Source organism: Acomys minous (assembly GCF_964271855.1).
Source record: "Acomys minous genome assembly, chromosome: 5".
Classification (NCBI taxonomy): domain Eukaryota; kingdom Metazoa; phylum Chordata; class Mammalia; order Rodentia; family Muridae; genus Acomys; species Acomys minous.
The window spans coordinates 251,208-274,338 of record NC_140494.1 but is presented as its reverse complement, the minus strand read 5'-3'; the positions used below and the strand labels follow the sequence as shown (position 1 = coordinate 274,338).

General features: G+C 42.9%; 1 protein-coding gene across 3 annotated transcripts in view; it reads right to left on the bottom strand.

Annotated features, from left to right (window-relative positions):
- MTR (5-methyltetrahydrofolate-homocysteine methyltransferase) overlaps nt 1-23,131 on the bottom strand; it is an 81,625-nt gene that overhangs the window by 7,984 nt on the left and 50,510 nt on the right. For all 3 annotated transcript variants that reach the window (XM_084782765.1, XM_084782766.1, XM_084782767.1), the window contains 10 exons: nt 21,958-22,110; nt 21,023-21,130; nt 20,036-20,136; nt 12,893-12,960; nt 12,283-12,403; nt 8,494-8,575; nt 7,272-7,370; nt 6,136-6,211; nt 3,692-3,847; nt 2,648-2,844 (listed from right to left, as the gene is read on the bottom strand). In XM_084782765.1, the coding sequence (XP_084638891.1) occupies nt 2,648-2,844; nt 3,692-3,847; nt 6,136-6,211; nt 7,272-7,370; nt 8,494-8,575; nt 12,283-12,403; nt 12,893-12,960; nt 20,036-20,136; nt 21,023-21,130; nt 21,958-22,110 (1,161 nt within the window). The remainder of the gene's footprint in view (nt 1-2,647; nt 2,845-3,691; nt 3,848-6,135; nt 6,212-7,271; nt 7,371-8,493; nt 8,576-12,282; nt 12,404-12,892; nt 12,961-20,035; nt 20,137-21,022; nt 21,131-21,957; nt 22,111-23,131) is intronic.

Sequence of the window (23,131 nt, the reverse complement as noted above, 5' to 3'; positions counted from 1 at the left end):
CAGGGCCTACGAGTCATAGTTGGAAGAACATTGCCTAGAACGCACAAACCTCTGTTTGATCCCCAGGACCACTTAAGGACAGCCTCACAGTTTTAAATTTTAGCACTCACAAGGATCAAAAGTTCAAGGTCCTTTGGCGACACATCAAGTTTGAGGCCAGCCTAGCACATGTGAGATCCTGTCTCAAAATGAAACAACCAAATGCATGCGCGCGCGCGCGTGCGCGCACACACACACACACACACACACACACACACACAGTATTTTCTGACGTATAGGATGGGCCCCCAATTTTAACTTTAACTTTTCCATTTAAAATATAGAGTTTGCAACCCCAGTCTTCTGCACAGGGTGTGAGTTGGAAGAGAGATAGTCTTGTACAGTGAGTATATTCCAAACTCTATATTTTAATGGGAAAAGTTAAAATTGGGGGTCATATACGACACACACACACACACACACACACACACACACACACACACACGTGGAGAATCTATTCTTTTCTGGGCTTTCTCTACAGTACAGTATCTATCTTTCACTGTTTTACTTGCGCTGATAACTGATCCTTCCCTACTATGAAGCTAACAAATAAGGTCTTATACATATTACAGTCAATTAAAAGTTAATAGCTTAAAACTAGTATTTCCTAAATCCTTAACACTTTGTTGTTCTTTATAGAGCACTAATTGAGCTCTCAGCAATCCTGTGAAGAAAGTGATCCACAAGCTCCATTTCACAGGCAAGAAATCTGAGATTTAAAGTCTGACCCCATAGGCTTAGCCAGTTTCAGGATCCAGGAACTCATACCAATACTGTCAGTGCCTAGAAACCAATGCTCCTAGATAAATGGCACTGCTCTAGACTAATCAATTAATCAAAGAGTAGCCCACTCAGAATCTTCTAAGCCATTTGAGAGCCACGAGAGCAAATGTAGCCAGACCCTGGGCAAAGAATGAACAAGCTGAAGGTCAAAAGACATCTGATAAAAACACACAGAAGCGTCCTAGAGTTCAGGGACAGATGAGAATGGAGGCTTCATTTTCCACTGTGCTTCAGTTAGGAAAAAAAAACCAAGAGAGGGACACAAAGCTACTCTGCAGCACAGGACAGACAGGTCGCTGTCCCGCTGTGCCTTAGGAGGGATGGCAATCACAGCTGCTCTTCACAGAAGGCTCAGAGTAATGAGGTGCCCTGCAGACCACCTGCTAATACACAGCTATCGCAGCAGCCAATATGTATCCAGTTCCCCTTTCTAGAAACTACTAAAAGGGTGAATTGAGAATCCATTGCAGCAAATGCCCTTATACAGTATGTCTAGACTTCTGAACACAAGAGTGTTTAGTTCACTCTGGAATTGAAAAGACGGCAAAGGGAAACCAAAGACTAGAGGATGAAAGACAGGTCCAGCAGAGGTTTCTGGCCTTAGATGCCAATCAAAGAAAAGCTCGTGATTCCCTAGCAAGGCAGGGCCAGAGCTTAGTACTGGAACTCCCTGCTCTGTATCCTGTTGTGTCTGGGCCTGAGCACACATTTTCTCACATAACTGTAATTTTTCTCACATAACTCCTTATGGTTATTAAGGCCCAAACTTAAGATCTCATCTGATGTTACTATAAAAGCCCTGTCATTATGTTAAAAGGCAACACTAGCAATTTTAAATTACTAAAAATGTTAGTAAAACAAAGAAGGTAATTTACTGCAAATTGTTAAATTCTAGCTCCAATTCTTGACTGAGATAATTGTGTCTATAGGAGCTAAAGTCCTTGCTCGGTGCCTGCATTTTTAAAGGAGAGACAAAAACAAAAAACAGAAGGTGTGTTGGGTGGCCGTGTTGCGTGTCAGCACTTGGGGGGTAGAGGTAGGTGGATCTCTGAGTTAAAGGACAGCCTGGTCTAGAGAGTGAGTCTAGGAAAGCCAGGGTTACACAGAGAAACCCTGTCCCAGGAAGGGGAGGGAGGGAGGGGAACCACAAAACACAAAACAAAACAAAAAAGCAGGTGTGCACTGAGAACTTTTTTTGTTTTTGTTTTGTTTTGTTTTTACATACAGCCAGGGTGCCCACAAGGGGGCTCAGCTCCATACACAAAGCTCACTCAGTGCCAGCTCCCTCTGTCTGCGCTTTCTCCTCTGTGAAACAGAGACATAAGTACCTGACAACAGCAGCACACAACACTTACTATGTGCTATGTGCTATGTGCTATGTGCTATGTGCATAGTACTATGTGCTATGACTATCTTACTCCCTCTTTAGCACCTGGCAGGGCGGACATTCTGAGATATTTGTTGTCACCAGACTTCCCTTGAGACAGTAAGCCACATAACAGTCTTTAATAGCACACTCAGATGAAAAGCAACTGTAGGAGAAAGTAAATACCTCTTGCTTCAAGAGATAAGGGGACCAAAAGACCGAGAAGTGTGACAGTGGGGCTAGCAGCACTGTTCATTGTCTCTCTGCAGGTCCTACAGTAAACCCCTACCACACCTCATGGACACCATGTTGGTGCCTTCTCTCCTAGGACTCAGGCCTCTGGAGGGCTGTTCAGGATGAAGTGGTACAGATTCCTAATTCTCACTGACATTTTGTCTAGTTCCCGAACCTCAAAGTGCAAGCAATACACTCACTGTCCACACACACTCCATTCTGTACCTGCTGTCTCAGCCCATAGAAGGTGGCTACAGGCTCCGCAGCCTGGGGCACCACCCCCTCTGCATACAGGTGGATGTCATCTTGAACACTCTGTGCTGGCCAGAATCCAACCACACCCCTGGCCTGGAGTTTCTGTTGACTAATCAGTATGTTCAGCATATTCTGAGCATCATCATATACTTTTCTGGCTTCTTCACCTATTAAATATATAAGAAGAGTTGATTTATAGATACCAATAATAACCTGCAAATAACAGTTCTTTTTAAAACACTGCTGCCTCTCCTTCCACTACCACATCTCTATCCTCACAAAGGCTCTCAGGTGTTCACAGGCACAGCCTGAAGCCGAGTGCACAGCAGCTAGTGGGTCCATGAAATGAACCCCCACAGCGCACATCCTCTAGCTCAATCTGTTTATATTTCCCCAGTTAGTAGAATGCAGAAGCTAAATCTGTGGCACCTCTTGTCAGAAAGAGGGCAAGAACTGGCATTCCACATGCAACAACATTAACTTCAGAGTGATATTTGTGGGTGAGACAGGGTGAGCAGTGATGTGCGGCCCAAATCCTCTCAGATGGTGCTGCACCTGGATAGCTTCAGCACTTGCAATGGCAGACACCAGACCAACTCTGAGACACCCTCTATCAGTACCACTACCTGCAGGAAGCCCACTCTCACCTCCTGTCAGAATTTCAGCCCCTCTTCTTAGGTGAGTGGGATCCCAGGCTGAGCCCATAGAGAGCCCAGCACCAGCCCAGGAGCTAAGTCACAGGTTATCTTGTTGGCCTTTGTGCCTAGCAGAGACCAGTATGTAACTGATGTTGGTAAGTACATGTATTTAAAGACTAGTGGATAAAAAGCCAAGTTTACCAAGTTACATAATAAGGGCCAGCAAACAATGAGATGCTCATGTGGAGGTTGGATGGGTGAGCAATATGGAAGCAGCTATATCCCGTACAAACTAAACACTCAGTCATCCCCTCCAACCACCTCACAGTCACAACACCACAGCCTGAGTATCATCAGGCAGCAAGGCCTTACTAACCTACTGTTTTGTCATTAAAGATCTTGGGAAAGCCTCGATTCGGGTACTTGCCCCGGAGCTGCCAGACATCAAAGAAAGGCTTCCAGTCAATGTAGTCCACCAGCTTTTGCAGATTGTAGTCTTCAAACACCTGGGTCCCAATAAATGTGGGCTTCACTAGAGGAGAGAAGCACAGCTGTCAAGGCCACACCAGCTGGGAGAGAGTGCACTCACACTGACAGACACTGAGGTGTCCTTCCCTGCTCTTCAGTGTGCAGCTCACTCCCACGTCTGCCTCCCTTCTGTCACCCATGGAGTTGTCTTGCCAAGAGCAGAGCTTTAAATTACCATGGAGAAGGAATTTTCCCATGCAGCTGACTGACTATCCCATGCTGAAAACTTCCCCCAACCCTTCCATCCCCACCATGCTCTAGAAAAAATATACAAATGAAGTTCCAAACTCCAAACTGTGGAAACTTCTGCAAAGGAGGGACAAATATGGGACTGACACTATGAATACTTGGATTTCTTTTAAAAAAAGAAAAAAAAACAAGTCACAAGTTATTTCTTAGATTAGGCAATGGAAATACATAGGTGTTCAGAAATTATCCTCTACATCTCAAGTCTGAAACATATCATAACAAACATAATTGAGGGGGCTCTACGTGGGGTGTGCTCCAGACATTTCAGGACATCAAAAACACAATGCCACATGGATACTGGGCCAGGGACCAAGGGGCCAGTGCTACTGTCAACTCCAAGTGCCCATGTCTCCCTGTGACTAGGCATCCAAGGACTCGCTGTTCCACTGTCAGCAGCTGCTCTGAAGAACACAGACTCTCAGGAAGCAAAGGGAGAGGAATTCTGACCTGAGCGGGAGTCGCTGCCTTCCTGCACTGCAGTGACTACCCCCATCTTCCTGCCATCTTCCTGTCACTCAGGACGGCCCCTCTTTTTAACCACCATCCTGTAGGTTTATTTGTTAATGGACAGAAACTGAAGAGAGGCCACTGAAACCCCAGACTAAAGATGTCTCTCTTTCACTAGAGACAGGCAGTGACCTGTAGCCGTGGAGCTGCTGAGGGCAGGTCTACCACTGATCAAGTTTTCATGCTGAGTTCCAGGGTTGCTTTCAGACTCTTAACTTCCCAGGCATGGAGAGTGCACCCTCTTCTCCTCACAGACCTTTCTTACTGGATTTCACTTCCTACAGTTTCCTGAAGACAACTGGGAATCCTCAAAACATGTGAAGGTCATACCTTGGGAACCCATATGCCTCAGGCAGCAGGGTAGAACCTAGTGATGCACCATATGATGGTTAAAAAGTCAACCCAGGAAGTATCTCCACCACTATCAGACATCATGGGTCTTCCAAGGATCTTTTCTAATAAAATATATTTTGCATGAATGACTTGCCCTGGTGCCTCTAGACCAACGTCAGAGCAAAGGCTAGTGAATAACCACAGCATAGACTCTGTTGTAGTGACTCCTATTTCTTCAAAGGTTTTCACGTTGGTATCTTATTTTCCATAAAGTAATTCCCCTTTACACATCAACGCTTGTCAAATGGAGAAAGCAGACACTCAAGGTCATACAGTGAATGAGAGCCAGGAGCCAAGTAGGGAGCACCCCGGCTCCCAGCTCCCAATCTGGCATTCTTTCCACTAAACCACACATTAACCAGCAGGAATGAAATGAGCACACCTACATTTCTAAATTAATCCCCCAACTCTGCAGAGCATCTGAGGAACACAGATGTCATGAGCACTGAAAGCTGATTCCACACGTTACCTTGGAAGTACTGATTCCATTAACAGAACCCCACTTCACCCTGTCTCGGTTTTGCATTTGTACCTCTTGTCTCTCTGAACCTGTCAAAACATCTTACACATATTATTCCCTTGTGAACACCTATGTGAAGTAATAAAGGTAGCTAGAAATAAAAAAGGAAGAAACCACATAACAGAAATTAAAAGGAAAGCATCCAGAGACAGAACAAAAAAGTAAAAAGATCCAGCTTTGCTGCAGAGCTTTTCAAGACCCATGAATGCAAAGTTATTTTATATTTCAGACATTCCAAGTAAGTCCTTTGTCCTGCATGCAACTCAGGTCGGCTGAGGAGACCCACTCAAGTATAGCACAGAGCAGGAGTGAGGCTACAGAAGATAAGCCTGACAACCACTCAGGTTATTATCTGAAATTCCAGTGTCTTCAAATAAAATGGAGACAGTAAACAATCAACAGTCATCCAAAGGACTCAGTAAGCCATGGTGAATGCATCTCACAGCAGGGGGTGGCACTCAACAGGTCTTCCTGTCTACTTTCTTTTCAATCTTTAGGGTGATTCCTTACTACACACAACTGAGAATTGCTTACTGCAGGTTCAGTTGTAGCCAAGTAACTGCAAATATGTCCTAGACATTGTCAGTTATCACACTTAGCTGCCTCCAGCAACAGCCACAGACCTGGGTGAGGTTCAGACAGCCAATCAATGTGGAAACCATGTTTTCTGGCTTGACTTAGGGGTAAGTATCTTCTCTCCTGTTGAAGAAAGTAGTTATTTAGTCAGAATCTCTTAGCTTTTCTCTCTCTACAATAAAAGCACAACCAAGAAAGCCAAACAAGAGAAATAACCAAATGAACAAGTTTTTAAAGGAAAATCTTTGTCCTTTTTCCCATCCAATATGGCTTCACACTGCCATCAGGATAGGAGACAGCGAAGAGTGACAAGTGTTTATTAGCCTCGCACTGTAGTTGTAACCCTGCAAGCCTGACCAGCTCTTTCAGGACACGCGTGGTCTTGGAGTTACCTGCCCTGCCACAGCTACCCTGAGGACCAGACTAGGGTAAAGCGGAGGAACTTTCAGCTACAGGCCGATGGCAGGAGAGTGGAAAGAAGGCAGAAGCAACATGGGGGCTCGCAGGCACCTCGGAAACAAGCCAGCTGTTTACTGTCATGTTCACACTCCTAGCAGCTCTCCTAACACCCCATACAAAGATGGAAAGCAGAGCACCATGACCCAGGAGGGTAACTATGGAGTTACTGAAGCCTCAAGGGGACCGTTCCTGATACATTATTCTGAATAGCAGACAAGGTTGGGCCAGTAAGGAGAGGAGAGGCTGGAGAACGACCTGGTTAAAGCCTCCATTTTATTTTATTTTTCCCTCAGGAAAGAGTCTGAGAATACCATTTTGAAATGATTTAGCCCATATTTTTGGGCTGTCTATAAGCTCGTGTTTTACTCTTTCTCATAGGTCTGGTGTCTGGCATAGAGCCTAACACCTACGGAGGATCCCAAATGTTTGGCTCAACACAGGAAAAAAAAATCCAAGTGTTTTGACACATATGTAGCCCTCTTGCCCCCATCTAAGTGCTGGGATTATAGGTATGCAGGTCCATGTCCTACTTAAAATTCATTGTAACAACCAAAACAAAAACAAAAATAAAAAACAAAAAACCCACCTGGAATTTAGATACCAAAGACCTCAGATTTGAATTACAAAATAGACCTCTCTCAAAGAAGTCCATGAAACAGTCAATAAAGCCCATTAAAACCATGGCTCACTCTGATATGAAGTGAGCAAAGACCTGCTCACTTACTTTGAGAGACTCATAGTGTTCCTGTCTAATATCTTCATATTCTTCCAGTATTTCTTCAAAGTAGTCATCTTTCAGATTTTCATCTAACAGCTGAGAACACTGAAATGCAAGATAAAGTTTAACAGCCATAGGGCAGCAAAGGAAGATAAATTCCACAGAGGCCAGGGAGATGGCACAGCAGGCAGAGATGTTTGCTGCCAGGACTAACAACCTGACTTTAATTCCTAGGAGCTGCTGTAGAAGAAGAGAGTCAATCCCCACAAGTTGTCTCTGACCTCCATACGCATACTGTGGTATTGCATGGCTCTGCCACCAACCCCACCCCGCGCAAAGACACCCTCACTCAACAGTGGTTACTGTATAAACACCACACACATAAATACACAGATTTTAAATGTTCCTTCAGAAGATGGCTCAGAAACTCGTTCACTGTCATCCAATCTGTGTGATGATACTAGAGTTGTCCAGATCACCAGGCCCTTCAGTAGATTTCGTCCCCTACAAAGATCTCTGTTACTGTCAAGCCATGTTCTTCACTGAAAACTACGAACAGGATTAAGCCAGAGTGGGTTGCTTAGTTCTTTTCTGTCTTACACTGAGCTTCTAGGTGAATGACTTGGAAACTGAAGGACCACGTGGTCTTCTCAGACATCCCCCTGCTGTTGTGGCCTATTATTCAGCAAACACATGAGATGACAATCAGGATTAACTGGAGGACAAAGGCTGAGAAAGACACATGGGCAAGGTTTTGTTATTTTCACTGAGAAACTACTTATTACTCTGGCTTTTGATTATCTTGAGACTGTTCTGCTTTCTGGTTGAGCTGGCTCTAGCAAGTTCTTAACATCTATAACAATGTCACTTTAAAAACCCTACATTCCAGTTAATTCTGGCAATGATCAAAGAAAACTACTCATATTTGTAAATGAAAAGCGTCTGTCAGTCTGGTCAGATAGATGTCCAAGCGCAAGTCATCTTGGTGCCATCCTTCACCCGCTGCTCAGTTCTGTCAACATCCCTGAAAGCACACGACGTGCTCACAGGTTCACTCGCAGCTTGGCAAACACTGCGGCAGCATACCAAGAACTCTAGCCTGCTCCTTCACATTTCTTTAGTAAACCTGACCAAAACAAAACGGATCTTGGGTGATGCCTTGGCTCTAACGCTTTCTTTGTTCTCTCTTTACGACTCATGTAAAATAAAAGGACACCCCCACACTCACCACCACCACACTCTTGGATGCATCCAGGACATGGATTACAGGCGCGCTGTATCGAGGTGCTATTTTAACTGCTGTGTGGGTTCTGGAAATAAGAGTCAAGAAGAAAAAGCATGCCCATCAGCGATGACAGCACCTTACTCAGACAACTCTTGTTCAGAACTGTTAAACATAATATGTTTCTATGTTGTGTTCAAGAGACAGACTCAGGTACCTACTTATAATACTGAACTCCAGATTTCTCTCATAAACTAAGAGTGACTTTTCCCCACCTGGAGATGAGAAAACAAGGTGAAATGTTATGAACTGATAGGCCTAGGCTCCAAGGGAGTCTGACAGATGAGAAAGGTTTGTTTTTAGTCGTCTGCCAACAAGAAGTGAGTCCCAGCCCAGGCCTGCTTGAGCCAAGGGGGGAACCAGTCCCTGGCAGTCACACCCTACTCTCATCAAGGTCAAATGCCTTCCTCCAAATGAGCTGGAAACCAGCCAGCACCCTGGGGAAGCAGGAACCAGGCGAAGGGCACAGGACACAGATCTGACTGCTGCCTCCTCTTTGAGAGAGACATCTATACCACTGGCCTCCACCTACCTTCTAGTTATAAAAAGAAACCTCAGGCCTGAAACTCAACAAAAAATAAAATAAAAGGGGGCTAAGGATACAGCTGAGCAGTGTAACTGGCTACAAGGCAGAAAGCCCTAGGTTCAATTAATCCCTAGGATCACAAAAGTGAATCAACTAATTAAAACAAAATACCGAAGTAACAAAATATTTCATACTGACATTTGGTCAGCCCTGAAGAGTCTACTGGCAAACTTTAGCCTCCCTTCCATGGTAAAGTGAGGCCTGAAGATGGAGAAAGTGGGCTTACAGAAGTTTCCACCATGTGCTTCCTGCTCTTTCCTTCTCCCAAATCAAGTATTTGCATATTCTTTCCCTCAGTTGAAGTGTACTATAATCTCTTATTTCATATCACGGCCTTATCTTAACTGCATGGCCAGTGCTTTAACAAGGCTGTGAGAAGACTCAGCCAGTAAGTGCGCTTACTGCACAAACCTGACAGCCTAGATTCAATCCCTGGAACCCAAAGGCACCTGCTGCCAAGCACAGTGACATAAATTCAATCCTTCGGACCCACATGGTACCAAACCCTTGTCCTGCAAACTTTTACATGCACACCATGGCATACGCACACCCAAGAGAACCAACTCCACAAGGTTGTTCTCTGACCATCAGACAGACAGACAGACAGACAGACAGACACACACACACACACACACACACACACACACACACAATTTTCTAAAAAGCAAGGAAAAAAATAAAAATGGAGAAATCAGGATGGAGCAGAGGTAAGAACAGCTTCCAAATGGATTTCATGAAATCCTATACACACCCCTGCATTCTAAGCTTCCACATGGAAAGCTTATGGTCAATGCAAAGAAGAAAGTAAAATCATTTACCTTACTTCTGAGCAATGAAATACACACAAACACACTCAGAAAACCCTCTCTACCTTAGAGCAACATGACTTTGTTAAATTAAAAATCAAGCATTGTAAAACCTATTTTGTAGTAATTGGCTATACATTAGTTAAATTTATCTTGCAGAATGTCTACCCTTGTGAAGTTCTGCCCATTACAAAGCCAGTTTCCATGACGTTTCTCTATGTGATACTACTTCACCCATGCAACAGCTGGTTTTCTTACAAATACAGGTTTAAGGAGGACACTCCAAGTATATTCCCACCCACCTCTGACTGCTAGCCTTCACTGGATGGTCATACTTTGTACTCAAATGTCTTGGAGGCACAGGTCTGGTTCATGCTACTACTGGAGAAGTCACAGCTTATCACCTGTGTCATGAAACCACAGATCTCTGGAAAACAAATCAGGCCCTGCTGAACCCTCAGTCATCTGAGGAGAAGCAACCAGAGTCTGAGGAGGAATGTATTCTTGTCTGGTGGCTCATATAATAAAATGGACCACGAAGTCAATGTCAAATTGACACAAGTAGTAAATTCCTGATCTTAATGAAGCATACTACGATATAAAAATATTTTAATTATGAATCCAGTGTCCCAGGTACACAACTCCGAATATAGAGATTTGTTATATTAATTACATAATCACGTTTTTAAAAAGTATTTTGACACCAATCCATAGCTCCTCTGGCCACTTTCCACATAAGCAAAAGTCCAAGTTAAGTTCATGAAGCCCAAGTTATCGACCAGGCATAGTGGTCCAGACCTATAATCTCAGCTACTTGAAAGCTGAGAGGGAGGACTGTAAATTCAGGGCCAGCCTGGGCTAGAGTGAGTTCAAGACTAGGCAATTGAGTGAGGCTTGTCTCAAAAGTAGAGAAGAAAAGACTGGAAGCCCCTTTAGGGGCTGGGGACATAGTTTAGTCAGTGAGAGAGATCTTGCCTAGCAAACACAAGGCTCTAAAAGAAAATAAACTAAAAATCCTGTTTATCAGTGGCCGATCAGATGCAGTAAAGAGTAATTCTGCCACTCGGCTAAGAAGTAAGCCCCTAATGGAAAACAAATCCAGTGTTCTAATATCAGCAACAATGGTCAACTGTCAAGTCATTTTAGTATGAAAAGTAATTAATGGATAAAGATGTAAACATTTTGCTAGCTGTGGAAACTCCATTCACATTATAAATGATATGATGGTTAATTCTGTGTGTAAAGTTGAGAATACCACACTACTCAGTTTCTGGTGGTACTGCATGCAGTCCAAATGTAGCTCTGAGGATACTTTTAGATGTAATAAACATTTAAGTCTGGAGACACAATAGGTTATCCTCCATAGTGTGGACTAACCTCATCAAGCAGCTAAAGATCTTCAGAAAAAACAGAAAGCAATCTCATTTTCCCCTGTCTTTGTGCAAAGAACTTCTGCCTAAAAACTGTCCTCAGACTTAGGAAAGCAACAGCAGCTCTTGCCTGAGTCTTCAGCTTACAGGTTCCAGAGCTTCGAGTCCCACAATCACATGAGCCAATTCCTTAAAATAAATACCTCACTCTCTAAGGAGTTCTAGAACAGTCTATCATCAGAATACTATTTCACTTTTGCACTAGGAAAGAACAAAACACTGCACAACGTGGGACTAGCAAGTTCAACACTCCAGCTTGCTATTTTCCTCTGCCAACCATCAAGTGTTGTAAGTGATGTAAGAACTGCTGCAGAAGCCTAGTGTCTCTCAGCATGACCATGATCCCAGGAAGAGCTTAAACCAGACACCACCATATGACGCAATGGGAGCATTCTCTTCATGCCTTTTACCCTCAAGTTTCCTCTAAGTCCTCCTCTCAGGAACAATTCCCCCAAGCGACTTCCTACTCACTTTCTTTAGTCTAGCTCTAAATTATTACAAGATTTGAGTATCTTCAAGGGAACTTATAATTACTTAGCCAGACTCCTGCTTCAACAGAGTAGGCAGGAGTACAAGCAACATCTTTCTGAAACAACAAAACAAAAGAACACCACAGTTTTGCTATTCAGTCAGATTTCAAGAGGGTTCAGAGTACATTTTAATTCTTAGGAGCTGCCTAAAAGATGAGAGGATTAAAGAAAAGAACTGCAAGAAGACAGAATCCAAAACAGGGCAAGGGGAAGGAATCACAAAAGTTTCCCAGAGCAGGTTCCAGAAGCCTTCTGACACTTCCCCAAGAGAAGAAAGAGAAGCTTGTGCAACAAGCAAAAGGAGAACATGGCAGGTTAGCCACTGTCTTAAAGCACAGTGACAGAATTTAAAGTGAGTAAAAAGCTGCTCGTTGCTCACTTACCTTGAAGTAGTTGCTCCTCCTATCAGCAATGGAATCTTTATAGCCAACCTCTCCATTTCCTTGGCAACAAAAATCATTTCATCCAGGGATGGAGTGATGAGTCCTGACAAGCCGATTATATCTATCATCAAAAGAGAAAAAAATTTGACCAGTGAGAATGAAAAAGAGAAAAAAAGATGGCTTTTTAAAGTACTGAACATTAGAAAGCCTAATATGTCAATTTCTAATTCTAGGAACTTACTATTTGCTTAGGGTAATAAGAAATGTGGCTTTTACATTTGTAGTAACACATTTTTAATAGATTTAGGAAGCCACACAATAAAAATTATATTTAATTCACAATTATCTCAGCCTTTACCATAAACACAACTATACATAGGAGGGAAATCCAACGCAACTATTTTCTTCTAAGAAGCCAGTCCACTCCACCCCTAGAGCTCAGGAGACCCATGGACACTCACATACTTCTTTCAAGCCCCAACAACCTGCACTGAAGCTGCTGCCTAAATGTCCCTCAGACCCGACATGAGCTGGGTTTTACCATTCCCAAACAATAGACTCTCAGGGAAGTGATGCTGAATGTCACACCCAGACGACCATGGCACAGTACCTGCTTTGTGGTCCAGAGCAGCTTGAAGTATCTTATCACAGGGAGTCATAACTCCTAAATCAATAACTCTGAGGCAAGAAATGAGATGTGAGAAAATTAGCAAGAGCCTATGAAAGACAAACCTGAAACAAAGATTTTAATTTTAGCCACCAAATGCTGCTTTGGTGTAAACTGGAACCACAGTATCAAAGGTCATCCATCTTAGGTTTTTTTTTTTTAAGGAGAAAAATATTCTGTTTTATGAATGAACTACATGCTACAGTTTAGATATGAAATGTGCCCCCCAAAGGCCAATATTTTGAAGGCTTAGCTCTCAGGTTGGCATTTTATTCATCTTTATTCTTGTGTTTTTGAAGCAGGATCCCAGACCTTTCCTAACCCTTTCCTTTCTCTTTTTCACATTCCAGGCATTATGAAGCTTTAACCCGGCACTTCTCATCGTGACTTGCTGTTTGCTAAGGACCAAAAACAACAGGACCAGCAAGAGGCTAAAATTTCTAAAAGTATAAGCCAAAATAAATCTTTCTTATAAGTTCTCTTGGGTGTCTACTACAGTGACAGAGAGCTGACTGACACACTGCATTCTTTTCCTCATTCATCTACCAGTATGCTGTGATTGTTGAGTGGCACTCTATACCCTCACCTCAACTCTGTGCCATAAGTACGACCCCAGACCCATTTTAATGAAAAAGGCAAAAAAAAGAAAAATAAAAAAAGAAAAAGAAAAAGGCATCAGATAAGGCAAGGTCCTATCACTCAACTGGCAGTAGAGATGGGATATGAATCAGAAACTAACACAAAATCCATTACCTTATCTCTTCAGGACAAAAAGAGTGATGGTGGGAGCCAGGAGAGAGGATGAATGGGAAGACGCTGGCCCCTGCACATGCAGAGCAGCCGCTGGGCAGAGCTTGTACTTAAAGCAAAGATGGGAAGAGAGAGCGACTGAGAAGCACCACCCGCCCAGAGAGGTCAGCAAGTCTCAAGCAGGAAGGCAACTCTGATGGACACACATGAGTGAAGGGCAAGCACTGAGCCAAACAGTGAGCAGGGTCTAGGGAAACGGTTCAGCAGTTAAAAAGCCCTTGCTACTGTTGCAGAGGACCATAGTTCAAACCCCAGCACCCTAATCTGACTCACAACCCCCTGCAACTCTAGCCCCAGGGAATGCAATGCTCTCTTCTCATCCCCAAGGTCACCCAAGCACATACACATAAGTAAAATAATAACTCTTTTTTTTTTTTTAAGAAAGGAAGAAATAATGCCAAAGAATTTCAGAAAAAGTATACATCTTGAAGCTCTTAGACACTAGGAACACTCTGGAGATGTTCTACCTATTATTCTTCCATGTTATGTTGAGAGAGTTCCCAGTGTGTGTGTGTGTGTTTTATCTTAACATTATATCTGTTAAATTAATTAAAAATTAGAGCATGTGTTTCCAATTATTCTATTGTCAGAAATTCCTAAAAACAAACCCAAACTGACAGATGTGATGGTATGTCCCAGAACTCTAAAGGCTGAGGCAAGAGAACTGCCATGACTTAGAAGCCAGCCTGGGCTATATCTAGCAACTTCCAAGATCCTGCTTCAGGGCTACACAGTAAAATTCATGCATTAAATGAATCAAACAAAATGCTTAATTTTTTTTTTAGTTCACTTAAGAATATAGAGCATAACCCCACCTGACAACAGTGAGTGCTGCACACTGAGGTGGGAAGCAGGCTTGCTTATCATTCTGACTGCATGGCCTCTTCTGCGGATAGATTTGTATCTTGCTCCTGTATTCTTTCTTGTAAGAGGTTTGTTTTGGTTTTGATTTAACTAACACTATGGAACCCTCAACAAAAAAAGGAGGCAGTTTCAAGTTAACAAGTATACTGGGCTCTGTTAGTATTAACCAATAGCGAACAGATGCTGGAGGTGGTGACAGAGAACCCCTCAGGTACTTTTTTTTCTTTGGTTTTTTGAGACAGGGTTTCTCTGTGTAGCCTTGACTGTCCTGGACTCACTTTATAGACCAAGCTGGCCTTGAACTCACAGCGATCTGCCTGCCTCTGCCTCCCAAGTGCTGGGATTAAAGGCATGCGGCACCACCACCTGCTGGTACTTTTATTTTTTAACATATGAAGAAAATCTGGTCACTAAAGATCTTTTGTTTAAGTTGACTAAGTATATACTGCTGAATATAAAACTAGGCAAAAAGAGGAAAGAGCTTCTAAATCAAGACAAAAAGGAATGCTCCTCGAAGCTGATTACAACACTGTACTATGGTTTTGACTTTCGTTGTGAGTCTAGCCTTTAACGGCTGAACCATCTCTCAAGCCCTGTATTATGTTCTTAAACCTGATTAAAAATCATCAGAACAATGACAAATACAGAGAGAGAGAGAGAGAGAGAGAGAGAGAGAGAGAGAGACAGACAGACAGACAGACAGACAGACAGAAAAAACAACAACAATTATCTTTCTCTCACTTTTCACACCTGTTTTATGTTGTTAATTTCAGGTACAGCTTACATGCATAAGGAAAATCAAGGTGACTGCTCTAGCTGAGCAGAAACAGGAAGGAGAGGGTTGTAGAGAAAAGAACTACACACTATACAACCAAAGCAGCAGAGGGTCAGGGGCCACTGTTACAATGGAACCCCCACTTTTTTCAACTGAGCCCAACTAAAAATTGGCCTGTATTTCTCAGAGATTGTGACTTCACAGGCAGAAGAGGATCCCAGCAGCTCTCAGACTATACCCCGCCCCCAAAAAAGAGAGAGCTTGTAGACCAGGGCAAGAGCTGTAAGCTCTCCTGGTAGGAGAAGTCTCTTACTCAGGGGTTGAATAGAAGAGTACGACTGGTTCTGGTCAACCAGATTCACTCCTAACCAGAAAAGCAGAATGAAGAAGCAGAGACTGATTAGGTTGCTACACAAGCCCAGACATCACACAGCAATGGTCTGACCCAGCATGGAAGCAGTATAGTGCTGAGCTGGCCATGCCCCATCAACACTGTAAAATAAACTCACTGATTCATGAAGCCAGGAACACCAAAGAGTTTGGTATGAGCAGCGTTTTAAAACAGGGATGATTCTGGAAGATATTCTTAAGATGACAGCTACTAATTTGATTTTCAAAATATTAGTTTGCAATTTCAATCCAAATGGAGCCTTTTAGGCAGTTACATGAACGTGTATGTATGTACACCTGGAGTCTGGGAAGAGAGATCCACATGAGGACACTGAGGTCTTTCCAGAATGGCAAAGATACTGGATAGATGATGTGGCTGACCCCGTCCTGGGCCTTAGTACTTGGGGATTTCTGTACCTGAAGCACCAATGCTACCAGACAACTCCCTGGAAATAGGACCTGAGCCCAAACCTACTCTCCAACAGCCCTGAGTCTCAAGATGCCCAATGATGCGAAGGGAGAGGACAGGTTAGGAAGCACCGCCCTCATCAGAGAAACCCAAGGGCTGAGCCTGAACACATTGCTCAGAAAAGGAGGAACCAGAAGAAGCAGTGGTCAGTGAGACAGACGGAGAACAGCAAGCAGGGAGACTGAGAGAAGCAATGTCAACCTGCTACTTCCTAACCTGCCATCAAAACATCTTGCTGGGAAATGACTGAAATAATTCTAATTTTCTACACACAGAAAGCACAGGGCTTCACAAGACAGCCACTCCCAGCCTGAGTACCAGTCTAGCACTAAGGCAGTCCCACAGCATCTTCAAGGGCACACAGACGATCCTTCTGCATGCCTGAAAAACAGAAGCTCTGTGTAAAGTGCTCAAGTGGAAGCAGTTTTAGTGTATCACTAAAGTGTCCACTAAAACCAAACAACTAGAAACATTTCTGGGGACACTGGAGATTTGGTTTGAAAAAAATAAATAAATTAGTGTTATCAGGCTAGATGCAGTGAAGTACAGCCAAGGCAGATCCTAGACCGTGACGGGCCACGACCAGCTAAACATCCATGAGGACCCTGCGGCCTAGAGGAGGGTATGACTAGGTCCACCCCTGCTCTGTGTGGCTTCCACCTTCCCCACCTCTCCTGCTATTCCCTGTCACTTCTATTCGTTTCCTCCCACTCTCCCACTTGCTCACTGTAAGTAGCGTCTATCCCATGTCTGTAGACCTCTCCTCGACACGTTACTGTTTCCTGCCAAAGGAGACTAAAAAGAAAAGAAAAACGAAAAAATTAGCCTAGCTTGGTGGTACACACCTGCAATCCCAGCACTTGGAAGGCTAAGATAGGAAGAATTCAAGTTCAGGTCAGGGCACCCTGGACTACACAGTAAGACCCTGTATGGGGGGTGGGGAGAAGGTGAGGAGGAAGGAAGAAAGGTGTGAAAATGTTAATTTTATAATGGTCTTCCTCCTTGTTTAGAACAGAGCTTTAGGAGCTGAGATGGCTCTGGGGGATAGGTGTTTGCCACCAAGCCTGACATCCTGAGTTTGATTCCTGGAACTCAAATGGTGGGCAGAACTAACTTCTGAGCAAGTTGCCACCTGACTTTTGCAAGTACTTGCCTATGTATATATATATACACATAAAAAAGAACTTTAATATGCATTGTACTTGGGATTCAAATAAAAAATATGTTGTAAAACATGAATTACTAAAGATATCAAATAGTAATTTAAACTACATAGAATTTAGAAAATAGACAAAAATGGTTCTTTTCCTCTTCAGAAGAAATCACTAAGTAAAGTAAAATTATGCATACAAAGGCATGATGACTTAAGCCACCATCAATGGATAAATGGATGAGAAAATGTAACATTCACGGGGAATGAAATACTACTCAGCCATAAAAGAATGAACTCTGTCAACTGCAGCAAAATAAATGGTGCAGATGGTCATTTTAAGTAAAACAATCCAGACATGAAAATATGGTCTCTCTCTCATGTGAAGAAGCTTAAAGAGTTGACTTTAAAGTATTAGAAGGCTGAAGAGTAATTAAGAGAGTCTGGACAGGGTGAGGAAGAGACAGTTAAAGGGCAAACAGCAGGCACTACAACAATTATGCAGAAGAAATGAGGTCTCACACCCCACAGCAGTGCAGGTAATACTGTACACAACAGCCTACTGTGCATTATGAGGAACTGTGACTAAGGGTGAATCTTCCACATCAGTAAGGAGACAAATGCTAGATCAGTATACATTGTATATATGTGATGTACCTTGGGAAGTTATACACATACACATATATATTCGTTGTTAATTAAAAATAGAAAAAAGAGGTGGAGGAGGGTAAGGGAAAAGGAGTGGGTACAAATGAAAGAAAACTCAACTATACTAAACTACAGTTCCTCTTTCAGGAACCTGATAATGGCTATCACTGCCTGGCTGCCGCCCCTGCAATTCGCATATCCTACCACTAGATGGAAGCATCCTACCAGTCTATCACCTAGCTGTGCTTTTGTTTTTTCCCCCTTACCTTCGTCCCCCCACACTAACACTTACCACCCTAAATCTGGGCCATTTGGGGTCAGAAGATCCACCCTTAATCTAGGCCATACATTCTGGTGGCAGCCCACACAAAAGACACGGAAAAAGGAAGCTTTTGCTCTCTGTGTTTGGCCAGGCAAGCCTGGACTATGTTAATCCACCCACCTCTACATTTGAGTGCTGGGATTAGCAGTCTTTTCCACAGTTGAGAGAGTATATCTAAAATCAACTGTCATGTAATTAATTCTCTAATCAAAAATGCTTCTGAATATTCTAACTTATTTCTCAATGGAAATTTCAAATATTAATGAGTCATTACAGTTGAAGTTGATGCACGTCAATACAATTCAGGCAAGTAAGTGACATCATAGAACATTTTAACGAATAATAAATAGGTGGTGGAAACTGCAGTCCTGACTTTCAAGGCTAGGAAAGAATGCTGTCTTCAGGACAAAGGCTGGAAAGACTGTCCATGGGGAAAGCTGCCCTCCTGACACAGCTAGTCCCCAGCTTCCTGAACGGAATCTAATCAGTGTTCCAGACAGAGATGGGTCAAGTGCTGAGAGGAGAGGCCAGGAAGGCTGACAGCAGAAAAGAGAGAAGAGCCACAGCATCAGCAGACTCCTCAGCCAGAGAAAAGGCACAGTGGAAAGCAGCCCATGACTCCAAAGGACTGCTGGCCAGACACAGACCAGGACAGGATCAGTGACTTTTTCATTAACATACCTAACATAAGCCATTAGCACATCTGGAAAAACCAGCAGCATCAATATTTATCCATTGTGAGCTATCAAAAGAGAGTTTCACCTGCATATATCATTCCAAAAACTACTTCATTGTCACTGTCATGGCTAATCTTGGTTGTCAGCTTGACTATGTTTAGAAGTACCTAAAACCAAAGCAGCTAGGTGTATTTGTGAGGGATTTTTCTCAGCTGGATTATTTGAGGTGAGGCCCACCCTAAATTTAGACCATTTGAGGTCAGAAAATTCACCCTAAAAATTAGTGGCAGCCTACATTAAAGAACAGAGAAGAAAGCTTTTGCTTTCTGTCTGCGTGCCCTCACTCTAAGTAGTTAGAACCCACTTCCCTGGGATTCCAAAGTGGACTGAAGAACAGCAGCTCTCTCAGGCCTTCCTGGGCTCCATCACAAGAGTGAGATGCTGAGTCACCAAGCCTCACTGACTAAACAACTACTGGATCCTTGGCCTTTCTGTCACAGAACAGTCACTGCTGAACTACTTGGACCACACCTGTAAGTCTTTAATAAATCCCTTATGATTTATTAAAATCATAAAAAAATCTATGAATATATAGATTTTTTTAGATACTAGGTAAAGATATTAGAGCACAGTAATATAACCACCAAGAGACACAGAGGATGGTGAGACTACTAAAGATGAAGCCTTCCTAGAAAGCCCCATGTAGTCAACTCTCATAAGAACCCTGCCTAAAACCTGGCAGTCCACAGAGTGGAAAAGGACACGTGTCCAAAACAGATTCTTAAGAAGCCTCCTGTCTTCCTGACCCCTAAGGATTACTTCCTATTCTCTGTATCCTTTAACAAGTATGTAATAGACATATAATTAGGAACCTATAAAACAAAAACAACCAGCCTCACCCAAAGGCCATACCCTACTCCACCCTCTCACCCAGCACCCTTTAGATATGAAGGGGCTAGAAGAAGTGAGATCTCAGCTTACCTGAAATTATTGCAGCCCAGCACCACACCAACTATGTTCTTGCCAATGTCGTGCACATCACCCTTAACAGTGGCCAGCACAATGGTGCCTTGGTAGGGATCCTGCAAGTGAGGCAAGCAGCTGAGCTTGGGTAGGGGGTCACCAGGGAAAACCAGGTGATTCTCAAGAGACACACAGGTGTTGGCAGAGGAATAAATATCAGAACCACCTCAGGGTAGGTTGTGGACCCAAGTTAACAGCCTACTTGGAGCTCTGTGACTCCCAGTTCAAAGGAGGCCCAGGGATTTCAACCAAGCTCATAGGTTCTACCATTTGAAAAGAGTCAACAGCCGCACATAGAAACAGTCCTACAGCTAAAGATCACACCTTTAACTCTGAAACTACCAAGGTACAGCGCCAAGAGTTGGAAGAGAGAAAGGAGTTGGCCAACTGCAGATTTCCCACAGAATCTGAAAGTAGCCCAGTGCAGGGAATGAATGCGCATCTTTTATTTCTCTGAAATAGTTCTTTTGTACAGTGAGCGGAACAACAAAATGGAGAGGAAAGGTATGATGGGCAAGCATCATCTAATTCATCCAACTGCAAATTTAGGTTAAGAATTTAGAATTCTAGAGTCCAAAGGTGTCTAAACTTCGTAAGGTTCTAAAGAAAGTAAAAAGGCTCATGGCTGACTCAGATGCTGTAGTGAGCAAGATGAATGGGCTTTACAAGAAGCTCAAGGGTTCAACCAAAGACTATTAAGGGAAGAGCTTTCTAAAAGCAAACCCGCTACCTCCAAAACATGAACATGGCCAACAAGACGACACAGGAGGGAAAGGAACTTTCTGTGAAAACCTAAAGATCTGAGTTCAATCCCCTGAGCCCTTGTATGGAGGGAAGGAGAGCACCAACTGCTTAAACGCTTTACTGTTGAGGCTCCCGACCTCACAAAAACAAGCCTTCCGGGCCAGCTCCTGAAATGGCTCCAGGCTAGACTAAATGACTTGCCTCTTCTTCAACTGAACCATTCAGCACTCTGGCTTCTTCTCTCTCTTGTTCCATGAAAGGGATAAGGTGGCCAACAGCCTTCTTCATGACTCGGGCTGACTTTATAACCTGGAGAAAAGCAGAGTCCGGCATCATTAGCAAACCATCACGTGACTGCCACTGCTGACCTGTGAAGCTCCAGGACCAATTAAGAATGCCTGGTTTGACCTTCCCAGATTTCTACAGTGAGCAGGATAAAGAATTAGATCCATGGGGAACGCCAATGAATAAGGCTCAGCAGGAGGAAAACCAAACAGAAACCAAAGGTTATAACTTCTGTTTCTGAACCTTTGCTTCATAGGTTGTTTTTGTTGCTGTTGCTATTGTTGCTTTTCTGCCTGAAGTGTCTCTGAATTCTACGTATATTTTAAGTTCCATGTTTCAACCAGATTCATCCTCAGCATTCTATAAATCCCCAGGATTTTAACTCACTGGATTAATGAAGAGGCCCTTTAAGCTTTTTATATGCTTCAGAGCTCCTAACCCACATGCTCAGCAAAGATTTGTTAAATGATAGCTTTAAGTAGTTGCTATAATAATGAGTTCTGATTTTACTTAAAACATACCACTTAAAGGCCCACTATTTAGAAGAGTAATATACTTTCAAAATATGTATTCTTAAGGATGATCACTAGCTATAAAGTCAAATATTAATATTAGCATTACATTTATCTTGGGTAGGAAATAAAGTAAGAGTTGGTTATGGAAATACAGAACACACAGACTATGGGCCTAAGAATGCCTACAAGATTTCTGACTCTGTACACACTAAAGATGGACTGGCTTCTAATACACCCAAAGAAGGCTGTACTGAAACCTAAGAAATGCTCTCAAACTCACTATTTACAGAAAAACAGAAAATGGGATTGGTTAAGATAGCTCTCTATTTTTCCAACCTGAGGTAGAAACATTTTGCCAGCTCCAAAAAGATCACCAACCACTTTCATGCCATTCATCAGGGGGCCTTCAATTATATTCAGGGGCCGGGGGTATTTTTCCTGGTTTAACCTGGCTTCCTCAGTATCTTCAACAATGTGCTTTTCAATGCCCTGAAAAGAAAAGAAAACAAAGTAGGGGTATGGGAACAAACAAAAAACTATATTAAGGCCTAAAACAAAGAATGAACCACAGACATGGTTAAGAGCATGAATCTCAGAATCAGCCTGACAGAGTTGGAATCCTGGCTCTAACACTAATGCAGGGAACTGACTGAGTTTTGGTTTCCTCACTTACAGAATCACAAACATACCAACTTTATGTTTCTTATGACAACCAATGTGATAGACTTTATTTACAGTGCCTAGCTATTAATAGGAAGTAAGTACATGGGGAAACTGAGTTATTAGTGAAGTGGTAGTACGTGCTTATCATGTGTGAGGGTCTAGGTTCACTCTTGCTAATAAATAAACATCTCCATGAAATCAGTATCTGCTCAATGAGGCATGGTGGCACATGACTCTGGAAGCATCAGCAAGTGGACCTCAGGAGTTCAAGGCCAGTATGATCTACATAGTGGGTCCCAAGCCAGCCAGGGCTATACAGTAAGATCCTGTCTCACATAAATAAATAAATAAAACTATATCTTCTCTCACTATAACATTACTTGACTAGAGTAAGATTCAACTCCCAGGGGGAAGTGATGGAAAGAGAGAGAGAGAGAAAGGACAACAAAAAAATAACATGGAACGGTTCTCCCCTGACTTGTCTGGCCTTTGCTGACAAGCCTTCCTCCAAAGCCAAGGCTCCTCAAGAATTGTAAGATACAAATGAATAATCCACAAACTGAAATATGTGACTCTCAGAAGGTCTAAGAATTAAAAGTTAAGTTCAAGAGCCATAGAACATTCCGGAATATTCTGGACTCAAAAAATAGAAACTGAGGTCAAAATATTACTTATCTAAAATTCTACCTATTGTAGAAGAGCAGACCACTGGCTGGCCAAGAACCACTTGCTGACTACCCAAAAGAAACCGGGTCTAGGGAGGGTTCTTTACCTCAGAACTACTAACTGGGCTGGGAAAGTCCTGTATAATGTGGGCCTATCCTGTACACTGCAGCCACTAAGAGCT